At 37.9% G+C, this 19595-nt stretch overlaps 1 protein-coding gene across 1 annotated transcript in view; it reads right to left on the minus strand.

Annotated features, from left to right (window-relative positions):
- The window catches only part of LOC133536317 (SWI/SNF-related matrix-associated actin-dependent regulator of chromatin subfamily B member 1-like), a 38250-nt gene that overhangs the window by 12969 nt on the left and 5686 nt on the right, over positions 1-19595 (minus strand). Inside the window, exons 3-4 of the mRNA XM_061876753.1 lie at positions 17630-17738; positions 240-377 (exon numbers count right to left, since the gene is read on the minus strand). Of these exons, the coding sequence (XP_061732737.1) occupies positions 240-377; positions 17630-17738 (247 nt within the window). The remainder of the gene's footprint in view (positions 1-239; positions 378-17629; positions 17739-19595) is intronic.

Below are 19595 nucleotides of genomic sequence, written 5' to 3' on the forward strand. Positions count from 1 at the left end.
TTTGAGCGCTACTTTGGGACAAATTCGATCTGCAAAAATTACGATGAAATTGTGGGGATTGGAAAATGTGATAATGATCATTTGCAGTGATTGGTTGAATTTGAGTGAATTGATGTGATTGCAACATCGTGAATTCCTGAAGGGTTACATTACAGTTTAAACACACGCCATGTTCAGAAAGGTTGAGTACTCTGGTCAAGACCAACCAGTGCAATGATTTTTGTTTTTAACTTTCATACCACAGTGGGAAGGTCCTCCTCTTGTCCCGACCCATGCGGTTGCGGTTGATGGTCGTGGAACAAGGCACTGCATCTAAATGGTGGGAGCTGTTTGGCAGCGTAGGGACCCACTGACTGCTTCTCTTTGCTTTCTGTTCCCTGTGGGGAAAAAAAATTGTTAAACTAGATGCTTGCACTTCCTCTGACAAACATTCAATTTCATACCTACACCAGTGGCATTCCAGTACATTCAGTGACTGAGATTTGTTTGCTAGATTTTGAATTTTTATTTCAACCAAATATTTGAACATAGTACATATACACTCCTGAACAAATCTTGAGATATGGGGAAAATGAGAAGTTTTCAAATATTCTTCTTTATTCAAATTTCTAATGCAAAATTCATGCTTGTACACCCATAACACACTTTTACACCGAGCATACTTTATCACACACACGCACACTCACACATTCGCATGCACGCACACGCACACGCACACACAGGATGCAACGATATGAAAGCTTCATATCACGATTATTATGAAAAAAAAGATCATGTTTTTAACATTTTTATCACGGTATGGTTCAATGTTTCCAAACATTACATATACACACGCTGAACTATTTAAACCATATTTAATTACAAATAAGTGAAAAAGACACAAAATACACTTTCTTGGCAGAAGAAACATTAATATATAGTTCAGACTAATTAAGAGCCATATTAGTTGAGTGTTTAAATATGTTAAATATGTCAAATAATAAAATCTAAACTGGTGTTGTGCGCTGTCACGTGAGTTCAATTCCTGTTGTCGACACAGTGGTGTCATATTCCTCTGAGTATAGATTTATTGCTATGTGTTAAATAGGATCATATTATTTTCCCAAATATTTGAACCATTTGATTGTGGTCTGTATAACATTTAATTGTGGTGCTTTAACCACTTATGTCCCAAATTCCAAACAGCTCATCTGGAGCAGGTTTGGAAGAAGGCAAGATTGTTATGTATTGTTTTAATGCTTCAGAAAAGTATACAATTGTAAAATAATTCCTTCACTTCTCACAATGAAAAGTTTGGAGGCTTTTGCTGACATACAGTGCAACCGAAAAGTATTAACAGTGCTTCACTTTCCCCACATTTTGATATGTTAAAGCCTTATTCCAAAATGGAATACATTATTTTATTTACTCAAAAATTCTGCAAACAATACCCCATAATGACAATGTGATTTTTTTAAATATCCAAACCCTGTTTCCGTATGAGTTGGGAAATTGTGTTAGATGTAAATATAAACGGAATACAATGATTTGCAAATCATTTTCAACCCATATTCAGTTGAATATGCTTCAAAGACATCATATTTGATGTTCAAACTGATAAACATTTTTTTTTTTTTGCAAATAATCATTAACTTTAGAATTTGATGCCAGCAACACGTGACAAAGAAGTTAGGAAAGGTGGCAATAAATACTGATAAAGTTGAGGAATGCTCTTCAAACACTTATTTGGAACATCCCACAGGTGTGCAGGCTAATTGGGAACAAGTGGGTGCCATGATTTGGTATAAAAACAGCTTCCCAAAAAATGTTCAGTCTTTCACAAGAAAGGATGGGGCGACAACTAAGTGAGCAAATAGTCAGTTTAAGAACGTTTCTCAAAGTGCAATTGCATGAAATTTAGGGATTTCAACATCTACTGTTCATAATATCATCAAAAGGTTCAGAGAATCTGGAGAAATCACGCCACATAAGCGGCATGGCCATAACCGTGACCTTTGATCCCTCAGACAGCACTGTATCAAAAACCGATATCAATCTCTAAAAGGATATAACCACATGGGCTCAGGAACACTTCAGAAAACCACTGTCACTAAATACAGTTCGTCGCTAAATCTTTAAGTGCAAGTTAAAGCTCTACTATGCAAAGCGAAAGGCATTTATCAACAACATCCAGATACGCCGCCGGTTTCTCTGGGCCCGAGATCATCCAAGATGGACTGATGCAAAGTGGAAAAGTGTTCTGTGGTCTGACGAGTCCACATTTCAAATTGTTTTTGGAAATATTCGACATCGTGTCATCCGGACCAAAAGGGAAGCGAACCATCCAGACTGTTATCGACGCAAAGGTCAAAAGCCAGCATCTGTGATGGTATGGGGGTACATTACTGCCCAAGGCATGGGTAACTTACACATGTGTGGAGGCACCATTAATGCTGAAAGGTACATACAGGTTTTAGAACAACATATGCTGCCATCTAAGCGCTGTCTTTTTCATGGACGCCCCTGCTTATTTCAGCAAGACAATGCCAAGCCACATTCAGCACGTGTTACAACAGCGTGGCTTCGTAAAAAAAGAGTGCGGGTACTTTCCTGGCGCCCGTGCAGTCCAGACCTGTCTCCCATTGAAAATGTGTGGCGTATTATGAAGCATAAAATACGACAGCGGAGACCCCGGACTGTTGAATGGGAAAGAATTCCACTTTCAAAGCTTCAACAATTAGTTTCCTCAGTTCCCAAACGTTATTGAGTGTTGTTAAAAGAATAGGTGATGTAACACAGTGGTGAACATGCCCTTTCCCAACTACTTTGGCACGTGTTGCAGCCATGAAATTCTAAGTTAATGATTTTTTTTTTTTTAAATTAAGTTTATGAGTTTGAACATCAAATATCTTGTCTTTGTAGTGCATTCAATTGAATATGGGTTGAAAAGGATTTGCAAATCATTGTAACCCGTTTATAATTACATCTAATGTAGTGTAATTTCTGACTTTTATACCGTATTTTGTGTCTGTTGAAGTCCTAAAAGAACATTTGTCAAAAAGCCTTAAGAGGTCTGCTCTTTTCTTTTTTTTCCTATTCAGAACCAAAGGAGCATATGTAGGGGAAAGCTGAATTTGTGGTCGCTCTAACCATTCTAAAAATTGTTTGTTATGACTAACGGATCCACGGTTGTTGTGGAGCAAGCAGTTGCAAAACAACGAGACTTTGACACATGAGGGAAACATACGTATAAAAAGCCAGTAGCCCAATATTTGATATGATTTGCATGATTTTGCTTGATTCTGGATCCTCTGGAGGACGTTGTCTGTCTGCATATCAATTCAGTCCAACTTGTACTTTTGAATATGGGTAAATAAAATGTTTGTACTAAAACCACTTTGTTTGCTGTTTAAACTTCGGACCAATCCACCACATAAGATTGGCGTTGTCGGCAGGATGGTCTAGAACACTGCAGGTCGAAACCGCTCCCGGTGCCTCTTTCAGGCAGACAGAGGTTTGCACGCGCGCATCAAAAGGTAAGCAATTTTGCTTATAGTGTAAAAGCTGTCTGTCTAGAGATGATTGGAATTGGTAAAACTAATTACTGAACCTGTTTTTGACAAAAATCTAGGTCTAGCAGGTTCTGTAAAAACAACCTAGAATGGGGTATATTATGGTTGGATTGGGTTGTTTTATATGTGATTATATTGTGTGTTCGTCTGAAAACTTGTGATGTCTTGTTTTAATAATAAGGGGAATTGTTAATAGAATTGTGGTGGTTCAGGAGTGTGTTGCACAAACGATTTGAGACAAATACATTTTTTAACCTCTCCCCCCTCTGGCAAACGGCAAAGGGGGGTCTTCTTCTGCAAGTACGCCAGTTTAGCATAGTCCGGGTACAGCTAAAGTAAAGGCATTTTTAACTAGCTGGCGGTACATTTGAATATATAAAAATTGTTACGTTTGTGAAGGTGCAACACATCTGTCTTTGTGGAGCTGTAGCGGTATAAAAGCCTCATTTTCAGTGGCCTTACCAGTGATTTCGGTAAAGGGGATTGACTGAGCTGATGTTTTTCACGAATTCTGATTAGTGGGCTGCAGTTAGACGGATGGAGATCGGGCGCCATACAGTAGAGCTTTGGTGAAACTTGGTGAAACTGTTTGGTACTGACCATACATGTACCCGTAGAGTCGGCGGGTGATGACCAGTGATTCTATGGCACTTTAAGCTTGTGCCATGTTGGTCAGGGGGGTAACGTAGAGTTCGCTCCGCAAGGCGGGATCATCTCCGCATTATGAGCGAAATAAGTGCGTTTAGAAGAGACAGCCGGTCCACAAAGAGCACGCGTGCATAATTGTTTATATTTGTCCGGACATGGGGTGGATTGCATTTTGTTAATGTGTGTGTAATTTTGTGAATGTTGAGAAGTGTGTTGGATGTGGAGTGATTCAGTTTTTGTTGGTACATTTATATATATATATGCGTAATTTAATAACAATTATGCATGCACCTACGAGTCTGATCTTTTTTATTTTCCTGGCTTGAAAGATAACCATTACTCCCACGCTCACCTCCTCCCGCATCCTCCCCCTTATTGTGCTGCGAGCTTCACGCAGCAGCCTAAGCAGAGATGCCCAGACTTTTCCCTCCCGAGCCATTTCGTCCAGCTCAAAGTGAATGATAAATGTTGTCTATTATTATTAAGGTCTGATATAGCACAACTGTGCTTCTGGGTGAGAAAAGTAGTTGACTGTTGAGGTTGTTTTTAACTATGTTGGTGATTCCTCCCGGTTAACTGTGTGGGTGTGATTGGGACTGTCCGATATTGTAGTTTTGTAAGAAGGGTCTGAGATTTTGACTACAGAAAAAGGCTCGCTGTATTTGCTAAAAAATGTTGTTGTGTGCGTGTGACGTAGTAATAAAAAGAGGTGTTGTGAGAGATAAGACATAGCTGTTTAACTATTACCCTCCATTCCTTCCTGAATATATTTTTGTTGTACGCAAGTTTCAAAGTTTGAAATAACAAACGGTGTAAATGAAAATAAGAAAGGAGCCCATGTTTGAGATAAGAGAGGTGTCTTGGAAATAAAGGCGTGTGACGAGGCTGTGTGACGTGCTGCACGTTAGACGTGGGCCGGAGAGGTGTGTCACTGTTAGCATAGCATAGTTTAGCACAAAATTAGATTAGTATAGGATTAGTTTAGCAATGAGCTAGGTTAGCAAACATTAGCTTACTGAGGCTTAGTAAGGCTAGGTTAGCATTTAGCTTGGCATTACTAGGTTTGTTTGGACAGCTGTTCTCAGTCTGAAGAGTGTACTGGTAGTTTGTGCTTGCTAATTCCAGTAAAATAAAAGATTTATGAATAAACATTTAAATATCAATAAATACATATGGATTGTGGGATATTGAAGCATAGGTTGATTCATCATTCATTTATTTTATGTGTTTAGTATACGGTTTTGTACAGCCTCGAGGTTCTGCTGATCCAGTTAAGATACACATGCACACACGCATCATAGATTAGAACACATTGTAGCTTTGAATTAAGTTATATAACAAATAAATTAATAACATTTAATTTAAATTTGATAAAGGTAAACTGATTATTGAAATATATTGACATTTTAATTATTTTAAGAATAATCACAATAAAAGAAAATTTATATTCTAAAATATTTTAGACTTTTATCTGTGTAACCAGGTTTAATCAAAATATTGTCGACGTTTATAGTCACACCTGTGTGAATCATGGAGTCTGAGTCACAGGTTTGGTCATGAACATACTTACAACATAATACATCAGATAATTTCATATCATTTCACATTACATCATGTCCGAAAAGGAGTAGGAAGAAGCAAGGCTTATTTAATCCTACCCCTATTTCAGGTCAAAGCGTTTACAAATATATACATTCATTCACTGACCGTTCATATAGTATTATAGTAAAAATAGTTATATTTCTTATACTTATTTTCTGCCTCTATACATCTCTGTTATAAATATTCGATATAACAAGTAATAATTGAAATAAATAACAAAGAAAGGACATTTCTATGCGACACTGAAGCACGTAGAATTACATGTACAGAATAAAACTAAATGGAAATAAATGTCTGCAAGATAAGGAGTCTGTCCAGTGGTTACAAAGACGAGACGTTATGAACTGTGCTCGGATTAGCAATAGCATCAGATTATGAAGGAGGAATAACTGTTAAGAGATAAAGAAAGACGCATGACATTATTTGTGTTGGATTGTTGTTGACCCTGTTGTTTTATAAGACTGATTTATTTTGGATTGATGTGTTTTTAAAGAGATAAATAGAAAAATGAATGTATTACATGCAAGTTTTTATTGTGAGAGAGAGGGAGAGAGAGAGAGAGCAGGAGAGGTTTGAAGGGCAGGTGAAGAGAATGGTTTGGAAAAAGGAAGCGAAAAAGGATGGTTATAACCTTACGTGAATGGTTTCTAGGAGAGAATAGAAATAGAAAAACTGTGGGAAGTGTAAGGAAGAGATGGATACAGGATGTGGTTTGTAAAGGAAAAAGCAAGTTGAAGAAAAGATAAGAAAGTGACAAATGAAGGTAGAATACAGTTGGTGGTTCGCTGCAAGATTGTTTGTTTGTTTGTTCATGTGGTTGGTTGTTAACTCTTAAAGCTAAAATACATTTGTATTTTATAGTTGGTCTTACTTTACCTATTTCAGAAATCAATATCCCCCGTAAATTATAGTTTAATCTTCTTAATGTAAAATAAGCTAAGAATACAAGCCGGAAGGGCTGTTGTTCTTTACTCGAAACATAATGTCCATTGTTTTTAAAAAGCAAAATATCTGACCATTTTAGCATATTACAACTTATAAACAATGGATTGGTATGTTCATAGTAGCACACTTTGTGTATTCTTCTAATTATTTGTTTTTAAGTTTAAGTATTGGGTCTATATTTGTTCCATAAACATTTCCCCAAAAACAATATGTTAAATATGGAAAAAATAAAAGAATAGTATAACATATGCAGACATTTCTTATTCAGTATGGGTCTTACTTTATACAGAATAGCAATGAATCTGGATATTTTTCCCTTTATATATTTAATATGCGGTTTCAAGTCTTCTCCTGAACAATAAACATTTGTAGCATCTGAAAAACGTAATACATTTTAATTTATTAGATACTGAACAAATATCATTTAAATAAAGTATAAATAACTCAGGTCCAAATAACAAGGCTTGTGGAACCCCACAAGTTACTCTTCTTGGCTGTGATTTAGTCTTATTAATTTCCACATATTGAGAACTATTACTTAAATAACTACTTAACCACTGTTGTGAAACACCTCCTATGCCATAGTTTTACAATTTATGGGGTATTGAGATAGGATTGTGAGGAAAATGTCTGCTGTGGTGGAGGTGAATTTGAAAATGAATATAATAAGTAAGTTTTAAGTCGTTTAACTGTAAAGTGTAGACTAACATTTTTAGGTTGGAGTATTTTATTTATATTTAGACATTGCATTACACCATACATCTGGGTGGTGAGCTAAGATAGGATAAATAAGGTGGTACACACTTTCAGTTAGCTATAGACTTTTGATAGTATAATGCGAATAACTATAACCTTTACAACCGTTTGCTTTGAATAGTGTTGAATGATAATTACAAATACAAGCCTAGATTATTAACTATAATAAAAATCGAAATGTAAAGTGTTGCAAAGGACAGAAGTGTTGGTCGGCTTATCACTTAGCACACGACCTTGTGTGTGTGTACGACGAGTTGAGTTTATACCAAAAAGTTCTATTTTGGTATAAATATCCTCTGCTGTATCATCCATGTATCAATTTTGGTATAAACTCAACTCCTCATGTTTGGAGGAAGAAGAATACTGAGTTGCATCCTAAGAACACCATACCTACTGTGAAGCATGGAGGTGGAAACATCATGCTTTGGGGCTGTTTTTCTGATAAGGGGACAGGATGATTGATCTGTGTTAAGGAAAGAATGAATGGGGCCATGTATCGTGCGATTGTGAGCCAAAACCTCCTTCCATCAGTGAGTGATTTGAATGGTTGACCAAATACTTATTTTCTACCCAAATTTACAAATAAATTATTTAAAATTCCTACAATGTGAATTCCTGGATTTTTTTTTCACATTCTGTCTCTCACAGTTAAGTGGGTGAATTTTGGCGAATTAAACACCTTTCTGTTTATTGCTCTGGAGGCGATGACGTCAGATGTGACGTCGCCGAGGTAACACACCCGCCATTTTCATTTTGAACACATTGTAAACGTTGGGTCTCAGCTCTGTTATTGTCCGTTTTTTCGACTATTTTTTGGAGCCTTGGAGACATCATGCCTCGTCAGTGTGTTGTCGGAGGGTGTAACAACACTAACAGGGAGGGATTGAAGTTGCACCACTGGCCCAAAGATGCGAAAGTGTCTGCCGCTAGACCCCCATTGAATGTGCCAGAGTGTCTCCACATTTGACCGGCGATGACAGACATGGCACAGAGATGTATGGATAACCTGCAGATGAATTTGCAACGATAAAGTCAACGAAATCACAAAGGTGAGTTTTGTTGATGTTGACTTATGTGCTAATCAGACATATTTGGTTGCGGCGTGACTGCCAGCTAATCGATGCTAACATGCTATGCTAATCGATGCTAACATGCTATTTACCGGCGGTGCTAAGGCAGACATGGCACAGACATGTATGGATAACCTGCAGATGCATTTGCAACGATAAAGTCAACGAAATCACAAAGGTGAATTTTGTTGATGTTGACTGCCAGTTAATCAATGCTAACATGCTACGCTAATCAATGCTAACATGCTATTTACCGGCGGTGCTAAAGCAGACATGGCACAGAGATGTATGGATAACCTGCAGATGCATTTGCAACTATATTATGTTTCTTTACACCCACATTTGATGCGAAAAAAACACTTACCAATCGACGGATTTAAGTTGCTCCAGTGTCACAAGATCCGAAAGTCCTGATCGTTCGGTCTGCACATTTTACCGGCGATGCTAACGCAGCTATTCGGCCATGCTATGGCTATGAATAGCGTCAATAGCTATTCGCTCAATAGCTTCAGTTTCTTCTTCAATACTTTCATACTCCAACCATCCGTTTCAATACATGCGTAATCTGTTGAATCGCTTAAACCGCTGAAATCCGAGTCTGAATCTGAGCTAATGTCGCTATATCTTGCTGTGGTATCTGCCATTGTTTGTTTACATTGGCAGCACTGTATGACGTCACAGGGAAATGGATAGTCGCATCGCAAATAGCAAAAATCAAGCACTTTAAAGCTTATTTTAGGGATACTCCGAGACTGGTAAAATTTTGAAAAAAAATTCAAAAAATACAACAAGCCACTGGGAACTGATTTTTATTGTTTTTAACCCTTTTGAAATTGCTAAAAAAACATTTCAAATTGTCATGAGGTATTGGCTGTAGAATTTTGAGAACAAAAATGAATTTATTCCATTTTAGAAAAAGGCTGTGCCATAACAAAATGTGTAAAAAGTAAAGCACTGTCAATATTTGCACTGTACAGGTAACAATATGTTGGGAAAGTGGCAAAACTCACCCCAAAATATCCACCACTGTAAAACAACTGGGTCAGTCAAAAATATCAGTGTACAAACTTTTTCTGGGTGAATGCAGCAATCGAACAAATTTGCAAGCATTGAGTTTGTACGAATGTTCTATATTTGATCAATTTTCAATTTAACAGCTAGATAAATTAGAACATTTATGGAGACATTCGTTTTTTAGTCAATGTTTGAAGCGATGTTTTTTTTTCGGTCTTGGTTTCAAAAACAAATGAGCGAATACTACACTGATTCATTATATGTGCAGATTTTTTATTACTGCTAGCGATTCTAAGCTAACTAAAATGCATTATGTCAGCTTGTAAGCATTTATTCTACTGCGGTTAAATTAAATATTTTTACTTGCCAATGTATGTTCATGGTCCAGAGATACAAAGAGCTTTAATCTGGCGTGCATTTCAATCTGAATAAGAAGTAAGCCAAGATGAAGCCACAGCGTGATGTTGCCCTGTGAAAATTACATGTACCCAGGTGCAAATACTACATGTTCACATTAAAATCAGTTTTGGAAAGAATGGCCAGACTGTTACTGCTTTGTACTTCACTTAGCGTCACTACAAACAAAATCTTAATTTTTTGCTATTAATTGAAACATATTTCATTAAATTGCTATTCCTCCAATAGCCACTGAATCTGGACCACCACAAATAACTATGGCACTGCGTTTTTATTTCCCCCACAAAGTTATCCCAGCGGCCATAATGGCCAATTATGCAAATTAGAATACATAATTTTGCAAACACACACCCAGGGGGGCAGCACCAAATTCTGACCACAAGACACTTAAAGGGTCCCCCATCCCAAACTAAACCAAACGTTTCTGCCCCATAAATACACACACACACACACACACCGTATGTGCTTACATGCACTAAAAAACTAATTATTTCATGAATTTGCTTAAAACCAGCTTTTCAAAACATATTGTAAAACCGTGATTACATTTTTGACTTTTAAAAAATGGGATTATCCTATCAAGATAAACACACTATATAGTTTACAATTTGTTGGCTTTTTTCATATAAGTATTTTTTACTCAGATATGGTTTTAAACCTGTCAAGTTTCGCTTTATTTAAGTAGAAATGAGCTGATACACATAAGATTATCAATCCATCCATTTCCTACCGCTTGTCTCTTTCGGACTCGCGGGGAGCCTATCTCAGCTGCTCATGGGCGGAAGGCGGGGTACACCCTGGATCATCAATGGATAATACAAACCTTAATAATACATAATTATTTGTATGTTTTTTTTTATTAGCGCATCTCCTGGTAGTTAAATCTCCCCCCATCTTTAAAAACCAGCGTAACTTTAATCGAGGGTCTTTGAACGTACCAGTTATAAACAATTACGAAAAGTGAAAATTGGACATAGAATAGAATAGAGTTTAATTGTCATTATTGCAGTGAACAGGTTCAAAGAACAACAAAATTGGAGCAGATCCCATAAGGTGCATATACAATTTGGTAATATAAATAGTAAAAAAAGATAGAAATAAGAGATGTATCTATATATATGTATGTATATCCACACATGCATATATGCATACATATGAATATACAAACCCCGTTTCCATATGAGTTGGGAAATTGTGTTATATGTAACTATAAACGGAATACAATTATTTGCAAATCCTTTTCAACCCATATTCAATTGAATGCACTACAAAGACAAGATATTTGATGTTCAAACTCAAACTTTTTTTTTTTGCAAATAATAATTAACTTTCAATTTCTTGGCTGCAACACGTGACAAAGTAGTTGGGAAAGGGCATGTTCAACCACTGTGAAGTGAATTATATTTATATAGCGCTTTTTCTCTAGTAACTCAAAGCGCTTTACATAGTGAAACCCAATGTCTAAGTTACATTCAAACCAGTGTGGGTGGCACTGGGAGCAGATGGGTAAAGTGTCTTGCCCAAGGACACAACGGCAGTGACTAGGATGGCGGAAGCGGGAATCGAACCTGCAACCCTCAAGTTGCTGGCACGGCCACTCTACCAGCCGAGCTAAACCGCCCCATGTAATTATATTCCACCTCCGCGTTCTTCTTGGTCATCGCCGCCGCCGCCTAACCCCGCCCCATCCCCCTGCCGCCCGACACCACCACAAATAGATCCCTGACCTGAGGGAAAAACTGTTATATAATTTAATATTGCACATGCGCATGATGAAAGAAACAAGGTATGTGTTGAATTTTCACATACTCTTAATATTCAGTGTTTTATTGTTTATACTTCATATTGCATTGTTATAAGGGTCAGATGTACGGAGCAGGGGTTGTTCAAGTTGAAGTAGTGGAAGTTGATGTGTTATTTAGTCTGCTATACCTTGCTTTACTCAATGCAAACTGAAGTGTTATTTTGGTACAAAAATTGTTGTTATACCACAATTAACGGCTCTGTTGTGTGGCAAAAAAAGTGTTGCAACGTGTATATTTATGTATGTGTCTCTATGTGTTTGAGTGTGCGCGCACATCCATATAACAGTGTATATAAGATTAACCTAAAAAAACATGGCTTTTCCGATGTTTGTATTATATTTTTACATGTTTGGCAACATTCCCTCTTCAATTTGGTAAACAATTAATATGCAGACTTAAAGCATTACGATCACAGATTACATGTAAACGGATCACATATCACTCTGAGACAGCACACAGCTGTAATAAATAATAATAAAAATCACTGAAGTGATTTTGATATCAAATGTATTTAGATGCTTATTAAATAATAATAAAAAAACAACTGGTGATTTCGATATCAAATGTATTTAGATGCTTATCTAATTACATTACACATATTTAATATCTATGTAAGTTACCTAACTTCAGAACTGTGTGCATATATATATATACACATATATATATGCATAATTACTTGGCTACCTCCCACTTCCAAAGACATGCACCTGGGGATAGGTTGATTGGCAACACTAAAATTGGCCCTAGTGTGTGAATGTGAGTGTGAATGTTGTCTATCTGGCCTCACCCCCGCCTGCAGCTCGTGCAAAACTCTGCTGCTCGTCTGCTAACACAGACCTGCAGACGTGAGCACATCACCCCTATATTAGCGTCCCTTCACTGGCTCCCTGCGCGTTACCGAATCAATTTTAAACTCCTTCTATTTGTTTTTAAATGTCTAAACAACCTCACGCCAACATATGTCGCCGATCTCCTTCAGCCTTACTGCCCCACCCGATCCCTAAGATCAGCCTATCAGCTGCTACTGACGGCCCCTGACACAAGGTTGAAGCTTAGAGGTGACAGAGCTTTCGCCGCTGCTGCTCCCAAGCTCTGGAACGTCCTACCTCTGAGTGTTAGACAAGCCTCCTCTCTTCCTGTTTTTAATTCTCGCTTAAAAACATACTTTTATTCCTTGGCTTTTAACACTGAGTGATATCCATCCTGCAGTGGCGCCCCATTATACACCTGCATGAAACTGTTTTTATGTTTTATTTATTTTTTTTTTATTATGTTCTGTTTGTGTTGTGTTGTTTGCTCGGTTCTCGTATTATCTTTTAACCTGCCCATTGTACAGCACTTTGGCTACCCCTGTGGTAAATTTTAAATGTGCTTTATAAATAAAGTTGATTTGATTTGATTTATCTGTGTTGGCCCTGCGATGAGGTGGCGACTTGTCCAGGGTGTACGATGCCTTTCGCCCGATTGTAGCTAAGATAAGCACCAGCGCACCCCGCGACCCCAAAGGGAATAAGCGGTAAAAAATGGTTGGATGGATAATTACTTTACATGTAGTTTGCTTTCGGCCTCTGGCCAAAGTTTTTACAGGCCAATGCAGCTCTTTTATTGTTAGTTAGCTATCTACTTGCTAGATTAATATTGTGTTACATCACCTTTTCTTTTAACAACACTCAAACGTTTGGGAACTGAGGAAACTAATTGTTCAAGCTTTGAAAGTGGAATTCTGTACCGTTCTTGCTTGATGTACAGTTTAAGTCAGGGGTAGGGAACCTATGGCTCTAGAGCCAGATGTGGCTCATTTGATGACTGCAGCTGGCTCTTAATCTTATCTTACATTGCTTAACAAAATAAGTAATGAATAATTCCACGGGTAATCAGTGTTAAAAATAACGTTAAAAATTTAAAAAATTCTCATGCATTTTTATGCCTCCATCCGTTTCCTACCGCAGTGTTTTTCAACATTTTTTGAGCCATGGCACATTTTTTGCTTTTAAAAAATCTGGAGGCACACCACCAGCAGCAATGTATTAAAAACGAAACTCAGTTGACAGTAAAAAGTCGTTGTCACAATTGTTGGATATGACTTTAAACCATAACCAAGCATGCATCAATATAGCTCTTGTCTCAAAGTAGATGTACTGTCACCACCTGTCACATCACGCCGTGACTTATTTTGAGTTGTTTGCTGTTTTCCTGTGTGTAGTGTTTTAGTTATTTTCTTGTGCTCCTATTTTGGTGGCTTTTTCTCTTTTTTGGGTATTTTCCTGTAGCAGTTTCATGTCTTCCTTTGAGCGCTACTTCCCGCATCTACTTTGTTTTAGCAATCAAGAATATTTCAGTCGTTTTTATCCTTCTTTGTGGGGACATTGTCAATTGTCATGTCATGTTCGGATGTACAATTCCTTTGCTCCACAATAAGTCTTTGCTGTCGTCCAGCATTCTGTTTTTTTGTTTACTTTGTAGCCAGTTCATTTTTAGTTTTGCTCTGCATAGCCTTCCCTAAACTTTGATGCCTTTTCTTAGGGAAATTAACCTTTTGTTTATTTATGTTTTAAGCATTAGACACCTTTTTTTTTTTACCTGCACCCTGCCTCCCGCTGTTTCCGACATCTACAAAGCAATTAGCTCTAGACAGCACCGACCACTCAACAACACCACATCATTTTCAGACTGTAATTATTGGTTTGCAAAAAATATTTTTAACCCATATAGGTGAAATTAGATAATCTCCCACGGCACACCAGACTGTATCTCACGGCACAGTGGTTGAAAAAGACTGTTCTACCGCACCTGTTTTACATAAAAATGCACACATTTAGTTGTATTCAATGGTTAAAAAACAATATACGGCTCTCACGGAAATACATTTGAAAATATTTGGCTTCTATGGCTCTCTCAGCCAAAAAGGTTCCCGACCCCTGGCTTAAGTTGTTCAACAGTCCGGGGTCTTGTCGTCGTATTTTACCCTTCATAATGCGCTACACATTTTCGATGGGAGACATGTCTGGACTGCAGACAGGCCAACAAAGTACCCGCACTCTTTTACTATGAAGCCACGCTGTTGTAACATGTGGCTTGGCATTGTTTGGCGTCCATGATAATGTTGCTTGGATGACAAAATATGTTTCTCCAAAACCTGTATGGACCATTCAGCATTAATGGTGCCTTCACAGATGTGTAAATTACCCGTGCTCTGGGCACTAATACACCCCCATACCATCACAGATACTGGCTTTTGAACTTTGCGCCTATAACTATACGGATGGTTATTTTCCTCTTTGTTCCGGAGGACACCACGTCCACAGTTTCCAAATATAATTTGAAATGTGGACTCGTCAGACCACAGAACACTTCTCCACTTTGCATCAGTCCATCTTAGATTAGCTCGGGCCCAGCGAAGCCGGCGGCGTTTCTGAATGTTGTTGATAAATGGCTTTCGCTTTGCATAGTAGAGTTTTAACTTGCACTTACAGATGTAGCGACCAACTGTAGTTACTGACAGTGGTTTTATGAAGTGTTCCTGAGCCCCATGTAGTGATATCCTTTACACACTGATGTCGGTTTTGATGCAGTACCACCTTAGGGATCAAAGGTCCGTAATATCATCGCTTACGTGCAGTGATTTCTCCAGATTCTCTGAACCTTTTGATGATTTTACGGACTGTAGATGGTAAAATCCCTAAATTCCTTGCAATAGCTCGTTGAGAAATGTTGTTCTAAAACTGTTCGACAATTTACTTACAAATTGGTGACCCTCGCCCCATCCTTGTTTGTGAATTACTTAGCATTTCATGGAAGCCGCTTTTATACCCAATCATGGCACCCACCTGTTCCCAATTAGCCTGCACACCTATGGGATGTTCCAAATAAGTGTTTGATGGGCATTCCTTAACTGTATCAATATTTATTGCCACCTTTCCCAACTTCTTCGTCACGTGTTGCTGGCATTAAATTCTAAAGTTAATGATTATTTGCAAAAAGAAAAATCTTTATCAGTTTTAACATCAAATATGTTGTCTTTGTAGCATATTCAAAAGAATATAGGTTGAAAATGATTTGCAAATCATTGTATTTCGTTTATATTTACATCTAACACAATTTCCCAACTCATATGGAAACGGGGTTTGTATATACACCATAACATTATTGCACATTATAGTCCGAAAAAATAATAAATAAAAAGACATGACACATGAGGACATGATGGACACATTCTGCTCACTCAGTGCCTGTTTAATGCTACTATGGCTCTTGGGTAAAAGCTGTTTTTTAGTCTATTTGTGCCAGCTTCTAGCACCCTATAGCGTCTGCCCGAGGGTAGCAGTTCTAGGTGGCAGTGGGTCTTTCAGGATGCTCTGAGCTTTCCTGAGACAGCGGGAGCTGTACAGGTCAGCCAGGGAGTGGAGGGGGCAGCCGATGATCTTCTGGGCGGTCTTTATGACCCTCTGGAGCGCCGTTCTCTCTGCGGCCGTGCAGCTGCTGAACCACACGCAGATGCAGTAGGTCAGGATGCTCTCAATGCAGCACCGGTAGGACACCAGCAGTTCCTGAGAGAGGTGGTTGTTCCTGAGTATTCTCAGGAAGTGCAGTCTCTGGTGTGCCTTCTTGATGGTAGCCGTGGTGTTGGTGCTCCAGGATAGGTCGTCGGCCAGTTGGACTCCCAGGAAGCGGAAGTCGGAGATCCCCTCCACGCAGACACCGCTGATGATCAGGGGCGGGATGTCCGTTTTATTCCTCCTGAAGTGTATGACCAGCTCCTTGGTCTTGGAGGTGTTTAGGGCCAGGTTGTTGACTATGCACCAATCCGACAGCTTCTCCTCTTCGTCCCGATATGCAGCCTCGTCTCCCTCCGAGATGAGCCCCACTACGGTGGTGTCATCCGCAAATTTGATGATGGAGTTGCTGCCGTGGGCAGGTGTGCAGTCGTATGTGTAGAGGGAGTAGAGAAGGGGGCTCAACACGCAGCCTTGTGGAGAGCCGGTGCTGAGGTACATGCTCGATGACATGTGGCCACCCAACTGCACCCTCTGGGGGCGGTTGAATAAGAAGTCCTTAATCCACATTCGATAGACCCAGGTCTGACAGTTTGGACACCAGTCTATCAGGTATAATGGTGTTAAATCCCGAACAATAATCCACAAAAAGCTAACTTTCTCCTATGCTAACACAAATAGATGCTCTATATTTTTACCTTTCTTTTATCATCTCACCTTGTTCCAAAATGCAGGTAGTGTGTGTGAATGTTTAAATGTGAGCTTTCATGACATGTGTTAAGTGCAGTATTAAAAGCTAGTTTTGTTGCTATCTCGGGTAATGAACCATTTCGTATTTTTGATAAGGTAGACTTAAACATTTTTAAATTTGATTCAAACAACATTATTACTGAACTGTCACGGCTATGTTAATTTTATATAACCATTTATAACATATTTTTATATATCACAGATTTAAACGGTAGAAAAAAATATTCAAACTTCGCAAAAGCCTAGGGTTCCCCTTACCCTGGGTACATCCCCACTTAGAAGCTGCACACAGCCTACCCACGTAGCCCACCATCACAAACAGATTGCAGTCTTGTGGGAAACACAGTAATGATACCATAGTTTACTTGACTAAAATAATCCAGATGCCATTGCTTACCCACCAAATTGCACAAAAACAAACATGGGAAAACGAAGGTGAGTTAAGCTTTTTACCGAGGCCGCAGAACGTTTCCACATTTTTTTTTTGCCTATTTAAACATCCAAACTGAAGTCGGCAAAAAATGAAATATAAATAGATATTTAAAAAGAAAAGTTCGAATTTAGCAAGTCAGCAATACCTCAGGTACAGCGGGGGCTCCGTGCTGATGGACACTGCCTTGTATTTCTCATCATTGCCTTCAAAGATCTCTTCACACTCTGACGCCTTCAGCAGCGTAACACTGGTGGCTACAACACAACAATAACAAAGGTAATAATTCAAGCGACAACCAAATTGACAAAACCAAGTGTTGATCTAACGAGCGTTCCTTACATTTACAGTTTTTGCTGTTATCCACACAAACATGCGCACACACATCTACATGAGTTTGAGTTTATTTTTATTTCGAACATGCAAGCATACAACATGACATCACAATTTCCAGTTTCTCTTTTCAACATGTTCAAAAAGGAGTAGGACGAAGCAGAGCTTATTTAATCCTACCCCTTTTCTTTTACATAACAGTTGCTAAAACTTTTGTTCACTTCCTGTTCTCAATTTATTTACGATATACTCCATAAGTAATCACAATACAAATAAATAAATAAATAAATAAATAATAATACCACATTTCATATGGTGAGATGAGTAAATTTATTTTGAAAATGAATGGATGGATGAAATAAATCCAGAAAGTTTATCACGGTTCTTCTTCTTTGTACTTTGTAAACACTAAGTTTGAAGAGTTTCTTGAAGTGGATCATATTAGTACATTGTTTGATTCACTCCATAATTAATTTCAACATGCATACAAATGTTTTAAATTACATTTTTCTCTAAGATTATAATTATCCTCTTTTTTTGAGAATAATTTGTTGGGTAACAAATTATAGTTTGCTTTGTGTAAAATTTTAGCTGTTTGCAAGTTCACTATGTCGTGGAATTTCAGTATTTTTGATTCAATAAATAAAGGATTTGTATGTTCCCTATATCCAACATTATGTATTATGTTAACTGATCTTTTTTGTAACACCGTTAGTGAATGAAGTGTACTTTTGTAGTTATTTCCCCATATTTCTACACAGTAACTCAGATATGGTAACACTAGTGAGCAGTAGAGAATATGAAGTGATTTTTAGTCTAGAACATATTTTGCTTTATTCATTATTGACGTGTTTCTTGCTATTTCCATCCATCCATCCATCCATCCATCTATTTTCTAATGCTTGTCCCTTTTGGGCTCGCGGGCGCCTATCTCAGCAGCATTCGGGCGGTAGGCGGTGTACACCCTGGACAAGCCGCCACCCGATCGCAGGGCTTTCTTGCTACTTAATGTTTTATATTTTTTACATGAGATTTCAGTTCAATCATTATACCTAGAAATTTGGTTTCATTTACTCTTTCAGTTTCTATTCCGTGTATTTGTATTTGTTTTTGACTTTCTCTTCTACGGTTACCAAATAGCATTATTTTAGTTTTACTGAGATTCAAAGATAGTCTGTTTTTGTCAAACCATCTTTTTAATTTGTTCATTTCTTCTTTTATTATTTGTATTAGCTTCTATGTGTTCTCTCCTGAACAAAACGCTGTCGTATCATCCGCAAATGATACTAACGTTAAATCTTTTGTAACTTTACAAATATCATTTATATAGAGATTGAACAATTTTGGTCCTAGTATTGATCCCTGAGGTACACCAAACGATATATTTAGCGTTGTAGATGTGTATTCGCCTAGCTTCACGTATTGTTTCCTGTTCGTTAAATAATTTCTTATCCAGTTTAAGACCAACCATCTGATGCCATATCATTCTAGTTTTTTGATTAAAATATTGTGATTGTGTCAAATGCTTTAGTTAGATCCATCAACACTGCTGCCACACATTTTTCACTATATATTGCATTGCTAATTTCTTCTGTAATTTCAATTAAAGCCATCAAAGTTGAAACATTAGCTCTGTATCCATATTGGTTCTCAGCGAGTGTTCTATTCTTGTTTGTGAAACTCTCTAAACAGTTTTTCAATGATTTTAGAAACTTGTGGAAGTAAAGAAGCAGGTCTATAATTTGTAAATTGGTGTTTGTCTCCAGTTTTATAAATTGGTG

Source organism: Nerophis ophidion, linkage group LG17 (assembly GCF_033978795.1).
Source record: "Nerophis ophidion isolate RoL-2023_Sa linkage group LG17, RoL_Noph_v1.0, whole genome shotgun sequence".
NCBI classification, from domain to species: Eukaryota; Metazoa; Chordata; class Actinopteri; order Syngnathiformes; family Syngnathidae; genus Nerophis; species Nerophis ophidion.